At 35.0% G+C, this 22,662-nt stretch overlaps 1 protein-coding gene across 1 annotated transcript in view; it reads left to right on the top strand.

Annotated features, from left to right (window-relative positions):
- MDGA2 (MAM domain containing glycosylphosphatidylinositol anchor 2) overlaps positions 1 to 22,662 on the top strand; it is an 858,520-nt gene that overhangs the window by 460,821 nt on the left and 375,037 nt on the right. The window contains exon 3 of the mRNA XM_043556078.1: positions 6,488 to 6,662. Coding sequence (XP_043412013.1) covers positions 6,488 to 6,662 — 175 coding nt within the window. The remainder of the gene's footprint in view (positions 1 to 6,487; positions 6,663 to 22,662) is intronic.

Raw genomic sequence — 22,662 nt, 5'->3', positions numbered from 1 at the left:
TCTCCTTTTTCTCATTTTCCCTGCCATTAATGGAGTTGTGCATTTTTCTATTATTTTAATCAGACATTTATGATATTATTATTATTCATAAACAGAATACCTACAGTTTCTTCCATAAAGAGATTTCTGCCAACTCTCCTAAAGTTTAAGGCTTTAGGAAAATTTTTCTCTTCCCGTTTCCTTCCATTCCCATGAATCATTAAGTTTTATTTCCCTTTTGTGTCCTGCGCTCGCTCACCCCAAACTCCAAGATTTTGCTAAGATATTACAGATCCCTTTATTCTATGACTTTTAGGTTTTAAGAAACTTTACTTAGTACTTAAGTTGTATATTACCCAGGAAAACTTTACTTACCCATTAAAGAATGGACACATATTAACTGCTCACCAACATATACTTTTCTCTGTCTTCTCTAAAACCAACCCTCAGATCCAGTTATTTTGTTGGGTGATTATTGTCTAAAATATTTTTGTCAGGTGGGTATTAGAACCCTGAGATCACTGTATGTTTTCATATCACTGAATATTTTCTTTTCACACTACATGAAAGAGATCTTGATTGTTTGATATGGAGATAGAGACCCTGCCCCTACCTTTTTCAGTAAATTCTGGTGCTATTTACACTGTTTTCAAGCAGTCAGTGTTGGGAGATGGGTTTCCTGAGGTCAAGCTGACCTTCTGTACCACCCCAGACTTATCAGTTAAAGTAAAATTTGGCTGTTAGTCACAGAAAATCCCCCCATAAGTATGATGTAAACAAGACAATTTTATTTCTCTCCCATGTAGAAGCCCAGGGTTATAAAGAGTTCAGGACAGGTAGGTACAACTCCATGATGTCAGAAATTCAGATTCTTCTGTTTTATTGCTTCTCTGTGCTGGACCTTGTTCCAAATCAGCTCATGGTCCAAGATAGGGGTCAGCAGAAATGTGCAGAAATGAGCAAAATGTAGATTGCTGCTTCCCTCTGAGGACACTTTTGCTCTAAGCACACTGGTAAGAATGTGGATGAATAGATAGCTAGGAAATATCATTTTTGTCTTGGGCAGCCATGTGCCTGCTGAATATTTGGGGCTCAGTTACTACAGAAGGAGAACATTGGGGAATGAGAAGGCTCTGCAAATTATAACAGTTCGTTCCTTCTGCCTGGAACTCTACACAATTTTCTCTGGAGACTTTGAAGTCACAATCTTAATGTTAGTGTATCTGGAGGTTTCTTCTCTCATCATTAGAATGTCTTTTTGTGGCTCAGTAATATTTCCATTTAGTATTTTTTTTAAAGTAGAGAAGAAGAAAAGTTTTTTCCTAAGTGATTTTCATTTTTCTCTTTTCTCTTTTAGTTTCTCTATTTTCTATATTTCACTATAGAATTGTATTATTTTTTTAAAACTTATTTATAATAAACAGTATTTGTTTATGGTAAAATAAATTTTGTAAATAAGAATTCTAAATTAAAATCTTAAAAAAAGAAACATTTTAACTATTCTTTTTTCCAGTCCCACTCATTGAGTTAATCAGTGTTAAATTTTGTGTATTTCTGTGTGTATTTCTAACAAACATATTAGTATATATGCACATGCATACATACACATGTGCTCACTTTATATGAGAATATTCTTTAGTTCCTTTTTTATTTAATAAAACATTTTATATCTTAATCCTTTAATGCCCACATTCAGTTTAATTTTAGAATCAGTTAGTTTATAACCACTTCCCTATCATTTGATATTCATCAAATGATATTCATCCCTATCATTTGATATATACATTTTTCTGCATTCTTATTCATGCAAATGTTAGGAAGGTAAATTTTAACCAGGTAATTGCTAAGTCAAAGTGTGAATATGTTTCGATTTTTTGACATAATTTACAAAGTTTCCTTTCCAAAAGGAAGCTTCTACCAATTTGTCCTTTCAGTCTCAACTATGAAACCCCAACAATACAAAGATATTATCAGCATTTGTGACTGTTGCATCTAGAATTTATTTCAGTGTGAAGGGTGTGTTGGAGAGTCAGCTATTATTAATTATTATTATTAATATTATTATGATTGATATATAGTCACTTGCCCTAACACTATTGATTAAATAATAAATGGCTGGATGTAGACATAGATATAGTTATGGCTGTTTCTCTATCCTTAAAAATCAGTGTTTCTTGAAGTGTGGTTGCTAGATCTCTAGGGGGACCCTGCGATCTTTACTGGAAGCTTATGTAGAAAATAGTATTTTTTTTTACTGTTGCACTTGCAGTGATGGTGCAAAGCAATGGTGGATAAAACAGGCAGCACCTTAGCACAAAACAAAGCTGTGACATTAAATTGTACTGTCAGTCTGTATTCTTCTCTACTTGCTTCACTAACATGTACCCAACAGTGAAAAACAAACAAAAAAAGCAATGTCACTAAGAGTATCGTCAGTAAATCAGTAAAAATGATCAAATTTTAAGATCGTCAAAGTTGAGTACTGTATTTTTAATATTCTGTTGACAGAATAAAGAAATCCCATAAAGCATTTCTGCTGCTTCCTATAATACAGAGTTTTTCTCAAAGTGAAGGACTTGTGTGATTGAGTCTTGTACTGAACTTGCCGCTTTTTTTCATGGAATATAAAAAGCATGACTGTTAAAACAAACTCTGGTTATTCAGACTTGGGTATTTGGCAAACATTTTCTTAAAAAATCAGGGAAGTTGATCCTCCCATTCTAAATAAAATACCTTTGCCATATTTGTTACTAATAATAAAATTAAATTTTAAGAGGAAAATGAGAATTTTGGAAAATCTGCTCACATTAAGCATGATGGCTTCCCAACACTTAAAGACTCTTCTGAAGAGATTGGCAGTGAAATTATTAAATATGCTCTTTTTTTTGGTATTGTGTGATGAAATGCATGAATATTTAGAAGATCTGCATAAGTCAGTGAATTCATATTTTCAAATGACTGATGTGCCATATTACACAATCATGTATGAGTGAGAGATCCATTCAAAGTGCAAGATAAACCAATGGATTTTAATGTAACAGAATAGAAAAAGTTCACTGGTATGGTTTTAGAATTCACTCTGAAAACATTAGGAAACTACCATTGTAGAGTTTTAGTGTAGTATCAAAGGAGACTATCCACAGTGATCTGAAAAGGCTACTGAAGTATTCCTCCCTTTCCAAATAAATATTGGTGTGAGGCCAGATTTTCTTCATATATTTGAAACAAAACATTTTGTAGCAACAGATTTCATGTAGAAGCTAATATGATTATCTAGTTGGCTCTTTTTCACTAAACTGGATATTAAGAGATTTGCAGAACTATGAAACAGTTCCATTCTTGTGGCTCCTGGGTGGCTCAGTCGGTTGAGCCTCTGGCTGTTGATATCAGCTCAGGTCTTGATCCCAAGGTAGTGGGATCCTGCCCTGTTGGACTCTATGCTGAGCATAGAGCCTGCTTAGGATTCTCTCCTTCTCTCTCTCTCTCTCTCTCTCTCTTTCTCTCCCTCTGCCCTTCTCCCCAGCTCACATGCTCTCTCATTCTCTCTCATAAGTAAATAAATAAATAAGATAAAATAAAATAAAGTAAAATAAAATATAAATAAAACGGTTCCATTCTTCTTACACAATTATTTTTGGTTGTGGAAAATATAGTCTTCTGACTAAAAATTTCCCTTGTGTTAATATGTCATCAATTTATTAATATAATTTGAAATGAGTTAATAATACATAGTTTAATATTACCTCAGTTTTAATTTGTAATACAGTAATTATGAATGGATAGAATCAATCTAAATGAACAAAAGTTATTTAAGGTCTTCAACAGCTTTTAAGAGTATAAGGTCATTTTTTTTTTAATTTTTTTTTCAACGTTTATTTATTTTTGGGACAGAGAGAGACAGAGCATGAACGGGGAAAGGGCAGAGAGAGAGGGAGACACAGAATCTGAAACAGGCTCCAGGCTCTGAGCCATCAGCCCAGAGCCTGACGCGGGGCTCGAACTCACGGACTGCGAGATCGTGACCTGGCTGAAGTCGGGCGCTTAACCGACTGCGCCACCCAGGCGCCCCAAGAGTATAAGGTCATTTTAAGACAAACAAGGTTATAACTGCTGGTATGCCTCATAGTTTTTTCTCTCCCTGTTTTTCTCTCTTTTCTCTCTGATTCTGTCACACACACGCACACACACACACACAGAGGCACACACAGGCACACACACACTCACACACACTCTTACGTACTTTCTGTCTCCCCTATTGCTGAATGATTTCTAGTATTGTAACAGTATAATCCAACTTAATCATTGTATCTAAAAATTTTTTTTAACGTTTTTATTTATTTTTGGGACAGAGAGAGACAGAGCATGAACGGGGGAGGGGCAGAGAGAGAGGGAGAGCATGAATGGGGGAGGGGCAGAGAGAGAGGGAGACACAGAATCGGAAGCAGGCTCCAGGCTCTGAGCCATCAGCCCAGAGCCTGACGCGGGGCTTGAACTCATGGACCGCGAGATCGTGTCCTGAGCTGAAGTCGGCCGCTTAACCGACTAAGCCACCCAGGCTCCCCTCTTAATAACATTTTTAATTTCTGAAAGTGCTAGGCCATTTCCAAAATTGATTTATACCGAACTTACTTTTTATAATATGAAATATATATTATTCAAAATCAATTTTAGTATTATGATAGCCAAATAAATTTGGCATCTTAATTGGAATTAATTTTTTTTTTTACATTTATTTATTTTTGAGAGACAGAAAAAGGCAGACTGCAATGGGGGAGGGACAGAGAGAGAAGGAGATACACAATCCAAAGCAGGCTCCAGGCTCTGAGTTGTCAGCACAGAGCCCAGAGGTGGGCTGCAACTCACAACCCATGAGATCATGACCTGAGCTGAAGTTGGACACTTAACTGACTGAGCCACCCAGACGCCTCTTAATTGGAATGATTTATCTTAGATTACATCTTAGAGATATCGATTATCTTAGAATTGGCATCTGTTTATGCAAGAACAAAATATGTAATTTGCTTATTTAATCTTCTTTTTTTGTTTACTTGTAGACTCTGAAATTTGAATGAAAACATAACCCTAGATATTTCCTTGGAAATACAACTTGTCAAACCAGTGCCCTTGTTACATCTTGTCTTTTTATGAGCATATTAGTAATCAGCTTATAAATTGCTTAAAGTCAGGAGTCTTGCCATTGACTTTTGTCTATATTCCATACACACAGAACATGTTGAATAAGAACGTGACACTTATGTTTGTGAATTACTCAGTTTTTATAAATCTCTAAGTAACATTTTCATTCACAATTAAGGACAAACATGATTATATTCATATTGATACTTTAATGATGTAGAAAACTTTTAAAAAATACTTTTAACATCATTAGATTATAAATTTTAATTAATATACAAACATAGTATAGCTAATGGGAGTATTATAGGATTTCAGTTTTGAAGACTCAGTCTTTAGTTTCATTTTCATTTCTTCTTCTATGTTTAACCAAGGATTTCTGTCAACCACTTCTCAACCTAAAAGTAAAAACAAATGAACAAAAATATTGTATACAGCAGGGGCAAGGAGAGAAATAAAACCAAGTTGTTTTTATTTCCTATTTTTTATCACTTTACATTACCATCATGTGGCTTTGTTCAGGTTTTATAAACTAAAATACACAAAATTTGAGTTGAATGCCAGTCTTTATTGCTAGCCAAAACTAAGTCTGTTATACACAGCTGTGTTTAAAAGAATGCTATTGTTTATAATGGAGTGTTTTATATATTCAAAGTGTTTTGGCACTTTAGTAAAAATGCTGTCTTTGAAAAAGTTTGCACATTTTTTGAAAATAATTATTGATATAAAATAAATTCTTTTTATCAAAACAGATATGTCATTTATGGACTTATTAAAGCAAAGCCATTAGAAAAAAAACCCAGAACTTTTAACAACCTATATATATATATATATATATATATATATATACATACATACATACACACACACACACACATAGTCTCAATAAGCCATTAGAGTCACATGCTTAAATTATCCAAATCAAAGAGGAAATTTAAAATAAAATAATGAAGCATGTCCAAAAAGAAATTGAGAGCCTTCCTGTATTAAATAAATAAAAAGTACCTTAGAGCGTTTGAAAAATATGGAAGTTTAAATTCTCAACAAAGAGAGAAACTAATCCATATCTCCAACATATTACATATGTTTAACTCCTTTTATGTTATATTTATATTGCCTTACACACTGATTAAGCTATGCATGAATTCTATGCAATTGAATAAGAATTGTATACACTACATATACTATACAATAATGGAATTGCTATCAAATTTTTATAATTCAGTTGTGCACATAAACTTAAAATTTTTTCCCAGCAATTTGCCAGGAATGGCATATAGCATCTCTGAAAGCAAACTTCAAATGAGTAATGGCTATTTGATTTTTCTTTGAGAAAACCAACCTAAAGTAACAATCTTTGTTGATGCTTGCTCAGATCAGGTGGACCAAAACAGCAGGAAGTGCCTCTGACAGATTCCAAGACTCAAGTGTCTTCAATGAGACTTTGAGGATTACAAATATTCAGCGACACCAAGGAGGCCGGTATTACTGTAAAGCAGAGAATGGCTTGGGGTCCCCGGCGATAAAGTCAATCAGAGTGGATGTGTACTGTAAGTAACTTACCCAGAAAACTATGATTAAGTCTACTATGGGTTTTCGTCTGACAACTTGAGATATATTTTCTTTTCATCTTTATGTCTTTCAGAAAAATTATGGTTTGTTCCCCCCCAAATAGCCTTCTGTTTAGTTGAGGATAAGAGTGTATAAGATAATTATAGCTCATTTAATATATTTCCTGAAGAAAGAATCTGTTTTAGAAACTTTCCTAATTTTTTTGTGATAAAGTAATACATGTTAATCATTTAAGAACCAGAATAACAAGAAGACAATAAATGTTACTGATCATCCCACCCATGATTGTTAGAGTTTGAGTGTATATACCTCGTATCTTTATGTGTATGTGTATAAATACGTTTGTAATTACATAAAGAAAATATTATGCGATACATACTGTAACTTGTTTTGTTAACTTTCCCTCTGTGTGAAGCCAGCTGGTCTTGTGTTTGGAAAGGCACATCATGTAAGTGGTATTTGGATTGGCTTGTGAATGACCAAAATCTCTAGGTAGAGTCTGCTTTCAGTCCACCTCTGTGGAAAGTAACCAGTACCTTGGGCAATGCTGTGCCACCTGTAAAGTGTTTGTTGATTTATTTTGGTTGTCAGTCTCGTTTTTTCCACTTTTTGCTGTTAGCAAATGGTTCTTAGGCTCATTTTTTCACATTTTGCTTTTAGCAAATATACTTAAAATGTTCTTGGTCTCCTTATCTTCTTCTCCACCAAAACAAATCAAGGGCCTACTTTTCATTTCATCCTTTTGCACAGGTTTATCCATCATTCTGTTGTCTTTTTATGAGAACTTGCATTTTTTTTAACTCTCTACTAATTAGAATAAAAGTTTTTTTCTCCTCCAAGTAATTCAGACATAGTAACAAGTGAGGAGTTCCTGTTTCTCTGCCTTTCACTGTGTCCCTTTTGATGTGCAACAAGAGATACATTGTTAGGAAGGTGACTGGAATTATACATGATTTCTTTATTGCACCATTTGCTGAATCTTATTTAGTTTTTCAGGTGACTGGGAGGTGCATAACAGGGCTGCATTTGTGATTCATCTTCCACTCTTGGATGCTTGTTCCCTTCCTGGAAAAGAGGAGAGAGAAGTCCTGTCCCATTCTCTCTAGCATCTCCAGCCCCTTAGGCATCCCCTGGCATAATTTAGGCATCTGCATCCTGTGTGCATCCATGTGCATCTAGGGCACACAGGTTGGCCTTACTCATTTACCACCTAACCACAATATAGCCTCTGGCCCTTCTCCTAATCACATATTTCCAGTTAGTTTCCTTAAAAACAAAACAAAACACTATTTTTACTAGTTTTGTTCACATACAATCTTTTAAAGTTTTTATTTAAATTACAGTTAGTGTAACATACAGTCAATACTAGTTTCAGGTGTACAGTTTAGTGATTCAACACTTAATGTACATCACCTGTTGCTTGTCACAAGTGCCCTCCCAAATTCCCAGCCCCTATTTTACCCATCCCCCCCCACCTCCCTTCTGGTAACCACCAGTTTGTTCTCTAAAGTTAAGAGTCTGTTTCTTGGTTTGCCTCTCTTTATTTCTCTCTCTCTCTCTCTCTCTCTCTCTCTCTCTCTCTCTCTCTCTCACTCCTTCTCTCTTTTGCTTGTTTCTTTTGTTTCTTAAATTCCACATATGAGTGAAATCATATGGTATTTGTCTTACTTTGACCTATTTGACTTAGCATAATACTCTCTTATCTCCATCCATGTCATTGCAAATGGCAAGATTTCATTAGAAATTACATAGGAACAGCCACTCTGGAAAACAGCATGGATGTTCATATATTTTGTAATTAAACTAAATTTAATCTAGTTTACCTAATTACATAATTATGTACTTCTATTATTTAACATTCTAGAGTACATTCCTGTGCTTTTTTGTTCTTATAATTTTGGTCGTGACGTTTTAAAACACACAACTTCAATACCTGAAACACGATTCAAAATCTAAAAAGTTCTGTAAATTAAATGAGTGTATTTTATTTTGCTTTGTTGGGCATTATTGGTAAATTTTTTTCAGTGAAACCTGATGTGAACTTGTTTGATGGCAACCACTGCTCTAAAATTACACAAATAGAAGAATAGAAAAGACTTTATGCTCTTTATTTACCCTACTTTGTATGAATAATCATATGTTTTACTCAGGAAATTATATATTTGATTACACAGTATTGGCACAGAGCCTGCTGGATGTATTACGCAATATGGTATATGTACTGTATTATCTTCTGAAAAGCTGAAATATTCTGAAAACCATTCCCCAAAGATTTTGAATATGAGATTGTGACTTTCATTGCCACCATAATAGGTTTAGTAATAATTTAGACAATTACATTGCTGGATTAAAAATCAAAGATAAAGGGGGAACTGACATTGTTAGGACCTAAAAACATATTCTTTTTCTCCTCCTTTTACTACAAAGCCATCTCAGTACTATTCTCCATTATACCCACCCTTTTCTATCTGTTCACGTCTCTTGCTGTCCAGACTCAGTTGCACATTTTGGTAGAAATGATAGCACTGTTCCTTGCAGCACTCCAAAGCCCCGTTGGTCTTTTAAGACTTGGGTCACCTTCAAGACAGCCAGGAATGAAAACACTGGCTTGTTTCCTTTTTCTTTGCCTTCCTTTGGGATTTTCCCCATACAACCAGGACCTGACAAACATCTTATTCTGTCACTGAAGGGAAATGTCACTGTGATACATATCAGAGTGAAGTACTTCCAGTACTTTTCTTTGTGCCCAAGATTTATTAGAAAGCTGCCTAAAATTATTTGATTGGAGAAAATAACATGTATTAAATTGTGGACCATATGAATAAATGTGACATTGCTGAAATATAAATTTTCCAGATAATGCCTTACCTTCAGGAAAGATCTTTGTTTGTGGAATCTAGACATGTGTTCTAAGTGATTATACCTATTCTTAAAGGTCTGGATAAATAAATTCCTCCAGATAGTAAATTGTTAAGCGTTTTAACTCATGAGAATACTTTACAGTAGAGACAGCTAAGCCTACTTGAGGAATCCATGTGTTCCAAATATAACCTTGACTGAAGACTGGTTTTTAGGCTTAAGTATGTGTTCTCTGCATGAATCTTTATAATTTAAAACCTGTTCTGTCATTGTTAATAAGAACATGACTAGCATAGAAATTCTGCATGCGTTTAAATTGGGCAACCTTGTTAAAAATTGGATCATAGTCTTAAGATTCATCTGTGCTTGGATTTTGATTTGATGTTGGACTATTTGATTGAATAGATATTCATTTTGATAAACCATAAATGAGAAAGCAACTTTATTTCAGATACTTTTGCTCTATTTTAAGAAATGATAAAATAACAGCACCGATTTTTCTGTTTAGATCCATGGTTTTAGATCATCACCTAAACTGTAGATTTCTATATCTTTTCACAACTGGTTCTTGAGTGGAACTGTCATCAATATCAACAGAACTTGGAACACAGGATGGGCCTACAATACAAAATATAGAAAAATCTGCAGATAAGGACTATACTTGCAGTAACAAACTAAGGCCATAATGGCTAGAATTTAACAAAAATTCTAATAAACAGTATTATAATTTAGCCTTGAATCCCCTGTAATAGATTATCTCTAAAATGTGCCCAACAAAGTATTAATTTTAAGGCCACCATTTTTATGGAGAGTTTTCCTAACAGTGAAAATGTACATCTCTCATTAAGCCCTGTATTCTAATAATAAATTTCTAGAGTTTAAAGCTAATACCAACCTAAAATAAAATTTCGTGATAGCTCATCATTAGTTTGATGAGGAAATTTAGTTTTAGAAAAGGAACCTGCTACAATGCTGATTGATATATATGGTTTTTATTAGATAGATATTTTAAAATATTTGTGACTCTGTATTAATGTTCTGATCGATTTGGGCAGATTTATTAATCTGAATTAGCAATTTTGTCCCACAAAATTTTCTGAAGTTTCTTGTAGTAGAAAAATTGGACTGTATAGGTTTTATAAAGCAACTACCAAATGTTCTTTTATCTATTTATTTACTTTTACTATTTCAACCAAGAATACTGTTTTCTCTGTGTTACTATTTTGACAAAATATAACTATATTCCTTAACTTATATGACCTATCACTTGTTTTCCTAAGAATTATAAAAGTATCCAAGCGTTCTATGAGCTATAGTTTCTTAATAAAAGTATATTTTATAACTAGGGAGATTTCATAGCCATGTAATGATTTAATTGTTTTTTTCTAAAATCTGCCCTAGTCATTTATTTAATATTTCTGATTAAAAGCTAATCAATGCAATCCTTCTTTTGCTGGGATATGTCTTCTGAGAGTTTGATAACTAATAGTGATATGCTTGAAAGAAACATGTAGAATTAGTTCTACTTAAAGTTGCTGCTTAAACATATGTATTTTCTTTATGTCTTCTCTCTAGAACCATGTGAAAGCAATGGTAAGGGAATAAAACAACAACACATACATACAGGATAGAGAGAATGGGAGAGGAGATGAAGGAAAAACAATTTTGAAGGAACAGAATCAGATCAGGAAATGGCCACTGCTTATTTAGCATACTAAAGAAAGCTTAAATCAAAGCCATCAGTTTAAAGGACAGAACTGGCATACTCCTGCAGTAGAATCCTTCAAAAGCTCAGCAATTGGAGACGCCACTTAGCTCCTGAGTGTGAATGTAATTTAGTGTAAAAGCAGAAGAACGGGCTGAAAGTCTATACCAGAAGAGTTACACACCCAGATCTCCTTCCACATTTCACACAATTCTATGCCTCCTTTTTCCACCAGCTTCCCAGTCAACTCCTACAGAAGACTAGAATTTATTTATTTATTTATTTAGTTTGTTTGTTTGTTTGTTTGTTTGTTATGTGAGGTGTTGAAACTGAGAGACTTTGAACTAAGAAACCTGGAATCATCAAAAACAGGAGGTAACTTACTGCACTTAAATCAGGGTTATTAAGTCAAAGTTTACATATTCGACACAATCCGTTCTCATATTTAGTTCTGAAAATGCCTTCCTGGCAGAATATTGAAGAATTCCTGTGAGGAAATCTGATTAACTTTGGAGGAAAGGCTACAGGTCCTGACAAGTAAGGGACTTGATGACAACAGTCTAGCTAATACACTTACAATGAAGCTACTATTGATCACAGAACTACCAATAAGCCCTTTCATAACTGATTCTTAAATGGGAATATACCCTATACCCCAAAACTTGAGACAGTCTTTTAACAAAAAAAGAAATAAACCAAGAAAAAGAAATAGGAAAAAGAATTCAGGAAGCAAGGAGAATTCAGGGACCAAATACAAAATAAAACAAAATTATTGATTATTTTAATTAGTATTCTCAAAAAAAAAAAAGAAAGAAATATTGCATGTATGTAACAAGAACAGGAAAAATAAAAACAAGGAATTTTCAGAGAATATCAAAGATTTCTTGGAATATTAAAAATGATAACATAGGGGTGCCTGGGTGGCTCAGTCAGTTAAGTGTCCAACTTTGGCTCGGGTTGTGATCACGTGGTTGGTGAGTTTGTGTCCCGCGTCAGGCTATGGGCTGACAGCTCGGATTCTGTTTCCCTCTTTCTCTGCCCTTGCTCTGTCTCTGTCTTTCTCTCTCTCAATAATAAATAAACATTATTTTTTTTAATTCAAAAATAACATAAGTTATGAAAGATAAGTTTGAAATCTTAAGGACAGTAAAACAAAATTTAATAATCAAAGGGATGGAACAAGAAAAATAAGATGAGAACATGACAGAATTAGTCCAGCTGATCTAACATTTGAATGGAAATTCCAAACAGAGAAAATACAGGTGAAGAAATTATTTTTTAAAAATATTAGGAAAATTTCCCATCATATTTGGATATGCATTTTTAATTACTTAGGTGTCTAGTACAATGCAGTAAACTAGATCTACACAGAAACACATCAATATGCAATTCAGAACACTAGGAGAAAAATAAAGATCTTAAAAGTTTTTAGAGAGTTTTGTGTTTTTTTCCGAAATGGTCACATGTAATGAATTAGGATTTAATATGGCACATGTCTTAATAGACTCAAGAAGCCAGAAAACAACTGAGTAAAGCTTTTGAAATGTGGAAGGAAAATTATTTCCAAGCTAGAATTTCCCACATAGCCATTGTTTTTTTTCATGTGTCAAAGAAGATCCTTTTTAGAAGAAGACATTTTTAGACCTATAAAATTTCCAATTTTTTTCTGCCTTGTTCCCTTTCTCAGGACACTACTTTTATGTATGTAGCACCAAAACCAGAAATTAAATCAAGAAATAAGAAGAGAAATAATAATAATATTGTTATTATTATTATTGTTATTATTATTATTATTATTATTGCCCAGGAATTGCTCCTGTCTTCCTCAGGAGCAAAGATTGAGCAGATTTGCTAGAGGACCCTTTAAGTTTGAAAGTTTTCTAAGCTCACAATTCCTTAGATATGAGCTAAGGAAACTTTGTGTGCTGCATTCACCTGGGTGTGAATTATTATTCTATATATTATTAATTATTATCCTATATACAAGCGTCTTGTATATAGGAGAATATAGAGCGGAATCTTCCCAGGATGGTAAATGATAGTTGTGCATTGGGTCTCAAGGGAAACCAAGGCAAACTGAAGCTGGAAGAAAGAGGCTCCATGAAGGACGTTTTCATGGAACAGATGCAAATGGTGGGTTGCCTGGCTTTAGAGAGTAATTTTATACTTTTCGTAGAAAGCTTAATAATATGGTGATGATAGGTGCCTACACAATTGAGCAAACAAAATATGGGCATTATTAACAGAAGACAAAGAAAAAGTTGTATGAAATGAAATGTAATTGAGATATTTTACAAGGTTCAACTGTGAAGAATACTTAGCATAGTCATTAGTAACAGCAGCATTTGACTTAATCAAAAGTATGATAGACGGAGGATGGGAGACTGTTAGTACAAAAGGGTGAGTACAGTTAGTAAGGGCTTTTCTAGAACAGGAAAAAATCAGTAAGACAATAGGAAAATGAAAAAAAAAGCTATAAATGGCAGTTAAACATTTAGAAATATTGAAGGCAAAACCAAGACTGGTTAAGAGATGAATTAGATAGATAACGTTGCCTCTGGGTATTAGAAATGCTTGAGGTGGTGTTTTATATAATTATTTGGCTTTCTAAACTATGTGCATGTATAATTTGTTATTTTTTTTTAACTTCATAAAATATAGATTTGAAGATTTTGCCTTGGAGGTCCTGGGTATCAAGCTCCTATAAGTCAAAACTAATTTCATTCCAAATTGTATCAGAAGACTGTTTTTTTCCTAAAACTTAAGACCAGATTTCTTTCACATTTTCTTGAATTCTTCATAAAAATCCATATCCCTTGATATTTGACACCAAATAAAATTGGCTGACAAGATATCTTACAAGTAAAAGATGGGCAATAACAAGGGACATTGGTGCCACATTCTAACTGATTTTTCTCCAAACTTAATAAGTTAAAACTCAGGTTAATACACTGTCATTTATTTGCATGTCATTTAGGATGAAGCTTAAAAAATAAGTTTTGACTCTTCATGCATTCAACAAATATTAGGTGGCTATTCAATATATAATTCCATTACATTTTGTGAGGCTTGTATTTTCATTGAGTTTAAACTGCTTAAAGAGACAACATGGAATATATAGTTAATTTAAATGGAATACAAATATTAAGCAGTAAGATAAATAACATAAATTATACTACACAACATGAATGATGTGTCAAATGACACACAAAATGTAGTGCTGGGAGTGAGGGGGTCTTGTGGACTCTGCTCATTAAAGAAGTAGGGTTTAGGGGCTCCTGGGTGACTCAGTTAAGCATCTGACTTGGGCTCAGGTCATGATCTCACAGTTGGTGGTTTCCACCTCCACGTCTGGCTCTATGCTGACAGCTCAGAGCCTGGACCCTGCTTCGGATTCTGTGTCTCCCTCTCTCTCTGCCCTTTCCCCCACTTGTGCTCTGGTCTCAATCTCTCTCTCTCAAAAATAAATAAGCATTTAAAAAAAATAAAGAAAAAAAAAGAAGTAGGGTTTACATTGTAGTTTGAAGGATGAGATTTGAGAGAAAATTCCTCATGACATTTCTACATGTCTTGTGGCAGCTTTCATTCTGAAGCTTGTGTTTTGTTTATGTAGCAAACAGCCTCTGATGTTAGAGATGGTGTCTGCTTCCAGGGCAGAGGGAAAATTTGTTTCCTGACCAGGGTAATAAAGGTACTGTCTCCCTCAGGAGCAAAGATTGAACAGATTTGTTAGAGGACCCTTTAAGTTTTGAAGTTTCCTAAGCTTCAATTCCTTAGCTGTGAGCTAAGGAAACTTCATGTGCTGCATTCACCTGGGCTGCCCCCATTTGCTCCCCTGGAAACTGAGGGAGGAGGAGAACCCATGAAAACATGAGGCTCATATGTCCATCAGAGACATGAATAATAAAGTCCTTTGTCTCTGACCCAGGAGTCTCATGTCTTCAGTGAGCATCCATGAAACTGTGACAGGCTAACATGTTAGCCAGCAAAATAGTGGAAATACCAGACTATTAAGCGTCTTATTTAAAAAAAAATTTTTTGGGGCGCCTGGGTGGCGCAGTCGGCTGAGCGGCCGACTTCAGCCAGGTCACGATCTCACGGTCCGTGAGTTCGAGCCCCGCGTCGGGCTCTGGGCTGATGGCTCGGAGCCTGGAGCCTGTTTCCAATTCTGTGTCTCCCTCTCTCTCTGCCCCTCCCCCGTTCATGCTCTGTCTCTCTCTGTCCCAAAAATAAATGGAAAACGTTGAAAAAAAAAATTAAATAAAAAAAAAATTTTTTTTTCAACATTTATTTATTTTTGGGACAGAGAGAGACAGAGCATGAACGGGGGAGGGGCAGAGAGAGAGGGAGACACAGAATTGGAAACAGGCTCCAGGCTCCGAGCCATCAGCCCAGAGCCCGACGCGGGGCTCGAACTCACGGACCGTGAGATCGTGACCTGGCTGAAGTCGGCCGCTCAGCCGACTGCGCCACCCAGGCGCCCCCCAAAAAAAAAAAAATTTTGTTTACATGTTTATTTATTTTTGACAGGGCAGGGAGGGGCAGAGAGAGAGAGGGAGACACAGAGTCTGAAGCAGGCTCCTGGCTCTGAGCTGTCAGCACAGAGCCAAACACGGGGCTCTAATTCACAAACTATGAGATCATGACCTGAGCCAAAGTCGGACACTTAACCAACTGAGCCACCCAGGTGCCCGTAGACTCTTAAGAGTCTTGACACGGAGTTTAAATAATTAGAGGGGAAGTCCAGGGGCCCGTGGGTGGCTCAGTCGGTTGGGTGTTCAACTTTGGCTCAGGTCATGATCTCATGGTTTGTGAGTTTGAGCCCCGTGTCAGACTCTGTGCTGACAGCTTAGAGCCTGGAGCCTGCTTCAGATTCTGTGTCTCATTCTGTCTCTGCCCTTCCTCCACTTGTGCTCTGTCTCTCTGTGTCTCTCAAAAATAAATAAATGTAAAAATGTTTTTTTAAAAATAAAAAAATAAAAAAAATAAAAATTAGAGGGCAAGGCCAAAGGTATTGCATAATGAGTGAGCATTTGGACTAAAGGCACAGACGAGAGATTATGAGAACTGTATTTGGGGGGAATACTAACTATAATGGGGGATTAGAGGAGGAATGAGAGCTTAATTTGAAAGATGAGCTGTCAGATTGTGTTGAAATTTTCTGCCAGTGTTTTCAGACCAATTGAATGATTCTCTGCCATATATGTAACATCTTAAGAAATTATAACTTTAGGATTTAGGACTTCATAATTACTGATGAGAGTCAACATTCTCCTAATATGAACACTGCTTCATTTGCCCTCTCTAAGAAGCAACAACCACTCATTGGGAGCCCCAAGATCCATTTTTGGAGGAATAGAGTATTATAAATATGCGATATATATATAATATATAATGTATATATATACACACATACTGATGCAGATATTTATATATATAAATATATATATGTAAAGCAGGTTCATTGAATTTTGAAGTTCTCCTCCTTCAAATGTATTTGTTGCCTTGAGATTCTTGAGGGCACTTAAGAATTTTTCTAAGAATGTGTTCCCCTAATTCTTTCACTTATTCTTAGCCATGACTATATGGCTCACAGGGTAATAGAGGTCATACAACTTTAAAGGTTAGGGTTTGATTGAAGATGATTTTTAATTCAAAAAGAAATTAGATTCAGAGGCATTAGCTTAATAAGTTTTCATGTGTGCAGACACTGTTCACACATGAGACAAATCTTTTTCAATATCCATTAAACATTTTGTAAGCCTTCTTATTTCTGAAACATATCCCCCACTTTAATTTCACTTAGGTATATTGCTGCATTTCATTACATTCAGAGCAAGCAGTGATTTTTTTTTTGTCCTTGTCTGTTAGATTAATTTATTACATTTTTACCTGAGAAATTAGTTGGAAATTAGGATGTCATGTTACCAATTTATTCCCCAAATACAATTTACCTGTGTTAGAAAAAAAATTATAAACTCCACAGTTAAAAATTATTGACAGTGAGTTGTTTGAGTTTATTTTTACTGGACCCATCGACATGACTTCTGGATAACAAAATTTAGAAAAAGGGCTGGAATGACAAATGATACCAAGGTAAGCTCTGGAAGAAAACAAATACCTTAAGTCAGTCTTATTAAGCATGATTTTCTCATTCACCATTTCTCCTCTTAAGACTAATTCACCTTGGGTTTGGAAGGGCTTAATAATGTTTGATGCAGTAATTACAATGCTTATTAAAAATGGGTTACAGTCATGGTAATTACCCTATTAATAAATTTCAAGACAGAATTTTGTAATATTGTGTATACTACAGATGAAGAATACTTGTTTCTCAGAGTTATTTACTCATGGGACACATGGCCAATCTCATTCCATATGGTATTAGAATTACTAACATCCTTCATTGAAAATAAGAGGTGGGCATATAGAGACATCTGCCAAGTCAAGGACTATGTCAATCTCATGCTGATAAGGCTTCATTTTCTATGGTCTTAGATATGAACAAGCAGATAAAAACATATTACATTCCTCTAAATCCACCTAATTTCTTCTGTTCAATTCTTATATAAAGTGTAGTTAGATTTTGTTAATATATTTTTTCTAACAAGACTTTTGCTATTTTTTAAGTGCGTCTCCAATTTTTTGTGCAATGTTTGTAGATTTTTTTTAAATTGCGCTGACTTTCCTATAACTTTCAGTATGCAAACAAGTCTACTCTTTCTTTCTTGTGACAATTTTAAATGGTCATTCTGATGCCCTGCACCTTTTTCATAGATTCATTGTCTCCACTTTATATATTATCCTTTGTATGAGGCATTTCTAAATATATTATCTTCTAGTGGACTCTCTTAACATGCTAAATTTTGTCAGTATTTTTCTAAAAACTTTAGTAAATCTGATTCACAGTTTTACTGTATTTATGAGATGATCCACATAGACTAAATTAGAAGCATTATCCTTATAATCAAAAATTTGAATCCTTACTAATAAAATTGTTTGCTTTGGCTTCTTAAAAAATTAGTTATATTATTTTACTTTCTTGACTATATTTATCTTGTGGTCAAATCTTATTTAAACAGACATTTGAAAATTAACATTCTATTAACATGATTTGTGCAACTGATCATATTGTAAACCTAAAGGCATAATTATATGCCTTTTTACTTCTGTTCCTGTGTATTTCATTTTATTTTCATCTCCGTACAAATATTTTAAGATTTTAAAATGTATTTGTTTTAGAATTTCATTTCCTTTTTATTCATTTAATTTTTTTGTATTTTATGTTTTACTTAAAAATATTATTACTTCTTATAGTTCATCTAATTCATTGCTAAAAATATTCCCTGGGGACAAGACCAAGATCAAACCACTTTAATATGCTACAAACACATTTCTAAATTTCAGGCTATTTCATGACCTGTAGTAGACTCTTTCATCCAATATTTATTTGCTTAATACACATTTAAACTCTGTTTTCTCAGTTTTGGTTCATCTGGGTATGGTCATGAGACAAGTTTCAGCCAGTGGCATGTGAGAAGAAGTGATATATGTCACACTCAGGTTGAGTGCCTGAAACATCTCACATAATTCATAATTATCTTGATTTGTGTACTGTATCTTTGCATACAGACGGCTCCAGTAAAGTGTGTAAGGATCCTGTGGTTTTTGGAGTGACGTGATGGAAGGATATTGAATCTCAGAGTTACCATTTAGAGGAGAGCTACACAGGAGATTAATTAGTATAGGAACAATTGAACTGGATTTTTTTTTTTGAAAGAGATCACATGAGCATAACCACATGCATGCACACATGAGCAGAGAGGTGGGTTGTGCAGAGGGAGGGAGGGTGGGGGGAGGAAGAGAAAGAGAGAGAGACAAGAGACAGAGAGAGAGAATGAGAATCTTAAACAGGCTCCACACCATCATGGAAATGCTAGCCGAAATCAAGAGTTGGATGCTTGGAGGACCTGAGTGGCTCAGTCGGTTAAGCATGGGACTTTGGCTCAGGTCATGATCTCACAGTTCATGAGTTCAAGTCCTGCATGGGGTGAGCTTGAGTCCCCCTTCTCTCTCTTTCTCTCTCTCTCTCTCTCTCTCTCTGTTCCTTATGGGATTCTTTCTCTCTCTTTCCCTCCCTCCCTGTCTGTCTCTGCCCCTCACTCAGGCCCTCTCTCTCTCTCTCTCTCTCTCAAAAAAAATGAAAGGTAAAATAAAGACTATCAGAACTAGAATTAAAAAAAAAAAGAGAGAGAGAGATGGATGCTTAACCAACTGAGCCACCCAGGCACCCCTGAATTGGAATATTCATAACAGGAAATTGTTTTGTTTTGTTTTGTTTTAAGCCACTGAGGATTTAGAGATATTTGTTATACTTATCCTAACTGCTGTCTTCTTGGTTCCTCTTTTCATCTATTCTCCATTTCTACACTGTACTCATGAAGTTATAGAGTATCTTAAAAAACATATGGGTCATTTTGTTCTCTTTAGCATATCTGAATGATTTAGAAGTAAGTACACTTTAACAAAACAAACTCACAAAAAGCAGAAATCCATTTATTGATTATATGCACAAAATGGGTACAGTAGGGAAATTACTGATTTCTCAGATTTTAATTATACTGTTCCTGATCCCAGGGTAGAAGATAGTCCTGATCTGAGACCTCTCCCCCTCAGAACTCTCTGTTAATGTCTTCTGAAGCTGAAGCATTTTTTAGATTCTCAGTTCTTCCATAAGTTTTGAAACAAGGGGTAATACTTTGTCTCAGTGGAAGAATATAACACCAGTATGCTAATTTAATCGATAAATTCCCAGTTTTTATAATATCTCACTCAAATTCTGTCCATGAAAAAAGTATACAATTTTTATTTGTCTAAAGTTGCTACAACTGAAGTATAAAGAAGTGTACTTATTGCTTACTTAAGAAGGCTAGTTTAGTAATTTGGGTCAGTCCAACAGTTTTACATTCTGTCTTACAATATATTTTAGACAAACAAGATTATTTTAAAGCTAAATATTAGCATAGCCTTTTTTTAATGAGAAAAGAGGGGTGCCTGCATGGCTCAGTTGGTTAAGTGTCTGACTCTTAATTTTAGCTCAGGTCATGATCCCAGGGTCGTAGGATCTAGTCCCCTGTCAGGCTCTGCACTGACCATGCTTAGGATTTTCTCTCTCTCTCTTTCCCCTTCTGCCCCTCTCCTGCCTCACTTTCTCTAAAGCAAAATTAAAAATTACAAAAGGAAATGTTTAAAATAAATAATAAATAAATAAGGGAAGAATACTCACCTGTGAAGGATGATTTCTAGAAACTGAAATCTGGTTTTCTTATTATAACCCCAAGATTAGATAATAACAGAGATAATATTTAAAAAGAGTTCCTTCATATATAAAAATGGAGAATGTAAAAGACCTCAATAAGTCGGGCTACCCAAACTAAAGACTCTACCTGATCAACACAATAGATGTTGTTGGTACCCTTCCAGTAACTTTTTTTTTTTTACTCTATATATATACGGGAGTAATTTCCAAATGTGTGTGCCTGACTGAAATGCCTTCCTTTAGGTTTTCTTTGGTTTCCAGAGTCTACTCTGCCCATATTCTCAGCAGGCAGAAGTTCTGAGAAATTCATGCCCTTCACATATTCTTCAAAATATTGTTAGCAATAGTTGGTATATAAATACCCCAGCTCACTTGCTCCTTGGATAGGATGACTTAGGCTGTTTCACTATCCCACAGTTCCTCAGCAAACTCTGAATTCTAATTGCTTACAGTTGTCACTAGCTTAATAATGTTCTCTATGTTTATTTCCTCACTTTCCAAATAACCTACTGGTGTTTATGGGAATACTTTCAGATGCACTGTTTGCCCTTGAATCTTTGTCTTAAGAGTTTGCCTCTGGGGAAACTCAGAAGACACAATAAATATTGAAAAAACATTTAACTTGGTATAATGATACATTGTTTGGAATGGTAACAAGTAGATTTTGGTTGGGTTTTTTTTGGCATTTTTTAAAGTTTTTATTTATTTTGAGAAAGAGTGGGCGGGCCTGGGGGAAGGGAGAGAGGGAGAAAGAGAAGCCTAAGCAGGCTCCATGCTATGCATAGAGCCCGATGAGGGGTTCAAACATAGAGCCTGATGAGGGGCTCAAACCTATGAACTGTGAATTCATGACCTAAGCCAAAATCAAGAGTTGGATGCTCAGCCAACTGAGCCACCCTGGCACCCTGGTAGATTTTAGTTTTAAGAGAGAACAACACATTTGATTTATTTGTATTTTTATAATCTTTATCAGAAGTTATTTTGTACAAAATATGTATTAAAATATTGATTACCACATATTTTGACTTATATAATTCTCAATATAATTTTTATATAATCACAAAGCATCTTTTTAACAATAATTTCAACATCAATTTGAAAGTATAGTTTTTTTGTTTATTTATTTTGAGAGAAAGAGAAAGAGAGCACAGGAAAGGGACAGAGAGACAGGGAAAGAGAATCCCAAGCAGGCTCCATGCTGTGAGTGTGAATTCCCACGTGGGGCTGAAACTTGCCAACTGTGAGATCATGACCTGGGCAGAAATCAAGAATCAGATGCTTACCCAGCCAAGCCACTCAGCTGCCCCACCCCCAAAGTATAATTTTTTATTTCATCTCTGGAGGAGGGGAAGTCTTGAATTCATCTTGTATTCTCTTCTAACAGTGAGTTTCATGTACAGTTGTCAGATTTAATGGAACAAATTCTGTAACATGTCCTTGGGTCTCTAGAAGACCTACCTGGTCTGCCTATTTCATACTTGGTCACTGATTCTTGTTCAGAGAACATAATGGAAGAATTGCTTTTAAATCAATGTAGTCCTATCTTTATCAAGCTGATTATTATCCATTCACTCCTGGACAAACATGTCCTTTTAAGAGATATTCAGTGAGGACCTACTGAAATCCTTCCCTCATTCCACAGGCACACAATTTGAATAGCTATCAGCAGCTTTCTCTCAGTTGCTCTGCACCTGTTCTTACTGCCTTTAGGTTGTGACTATTCAACCTGATTCTGAAAATCCCAAATGTTCTGTTAGCCTTCTGGATTAGAGGTCCCAGAAGGCCATTTCCAATTAGAGTCTGTCAGTTTTCAATGTTAATTGAGGATTCACTATTGGAAAACATTCTACTAGAAACTATGCCGAGAAATAAAACAAAAATACAAGGCCTTTGCCCTAAAGAAGTTCATAATTAGCTGGAGATTTGGATAAAAAAAACAGACCTAGAAAAGAATTTGGTTAAAAAATAAACTGATGAGTAAAAGTAGTATGCATATTAAAAGTACTAAAAGAAAAGTGATACATAATATGACATTCATTAGAAAGTCCTCCACTAGGGGCGCCTGGGTGGCGCATTCGGTTAAGCGTCCGACTTC

This window comes from Prionailurus bengalensis, chromosome B3, assembly GCF_016509475.1.
Source record: "Prionailurus bengalensis isolate Pbe53 chromosome B3, Fcat_Pben_1.1_paternal_pri, whole genome shotgun sequence".
In the NCBI taxonomy this organism is placed as follows: domain Eukaryota; kingdom Metazoa; phylum Chordata; class Mammalia; order Carnivora; family Felidae; genus Prionailurus; species Prionailurus bengalensis.
Note: the sequence above shows the minus strand (reverse complement) of the source record. Positions and strands in the feature narration are given on the sequence as shown.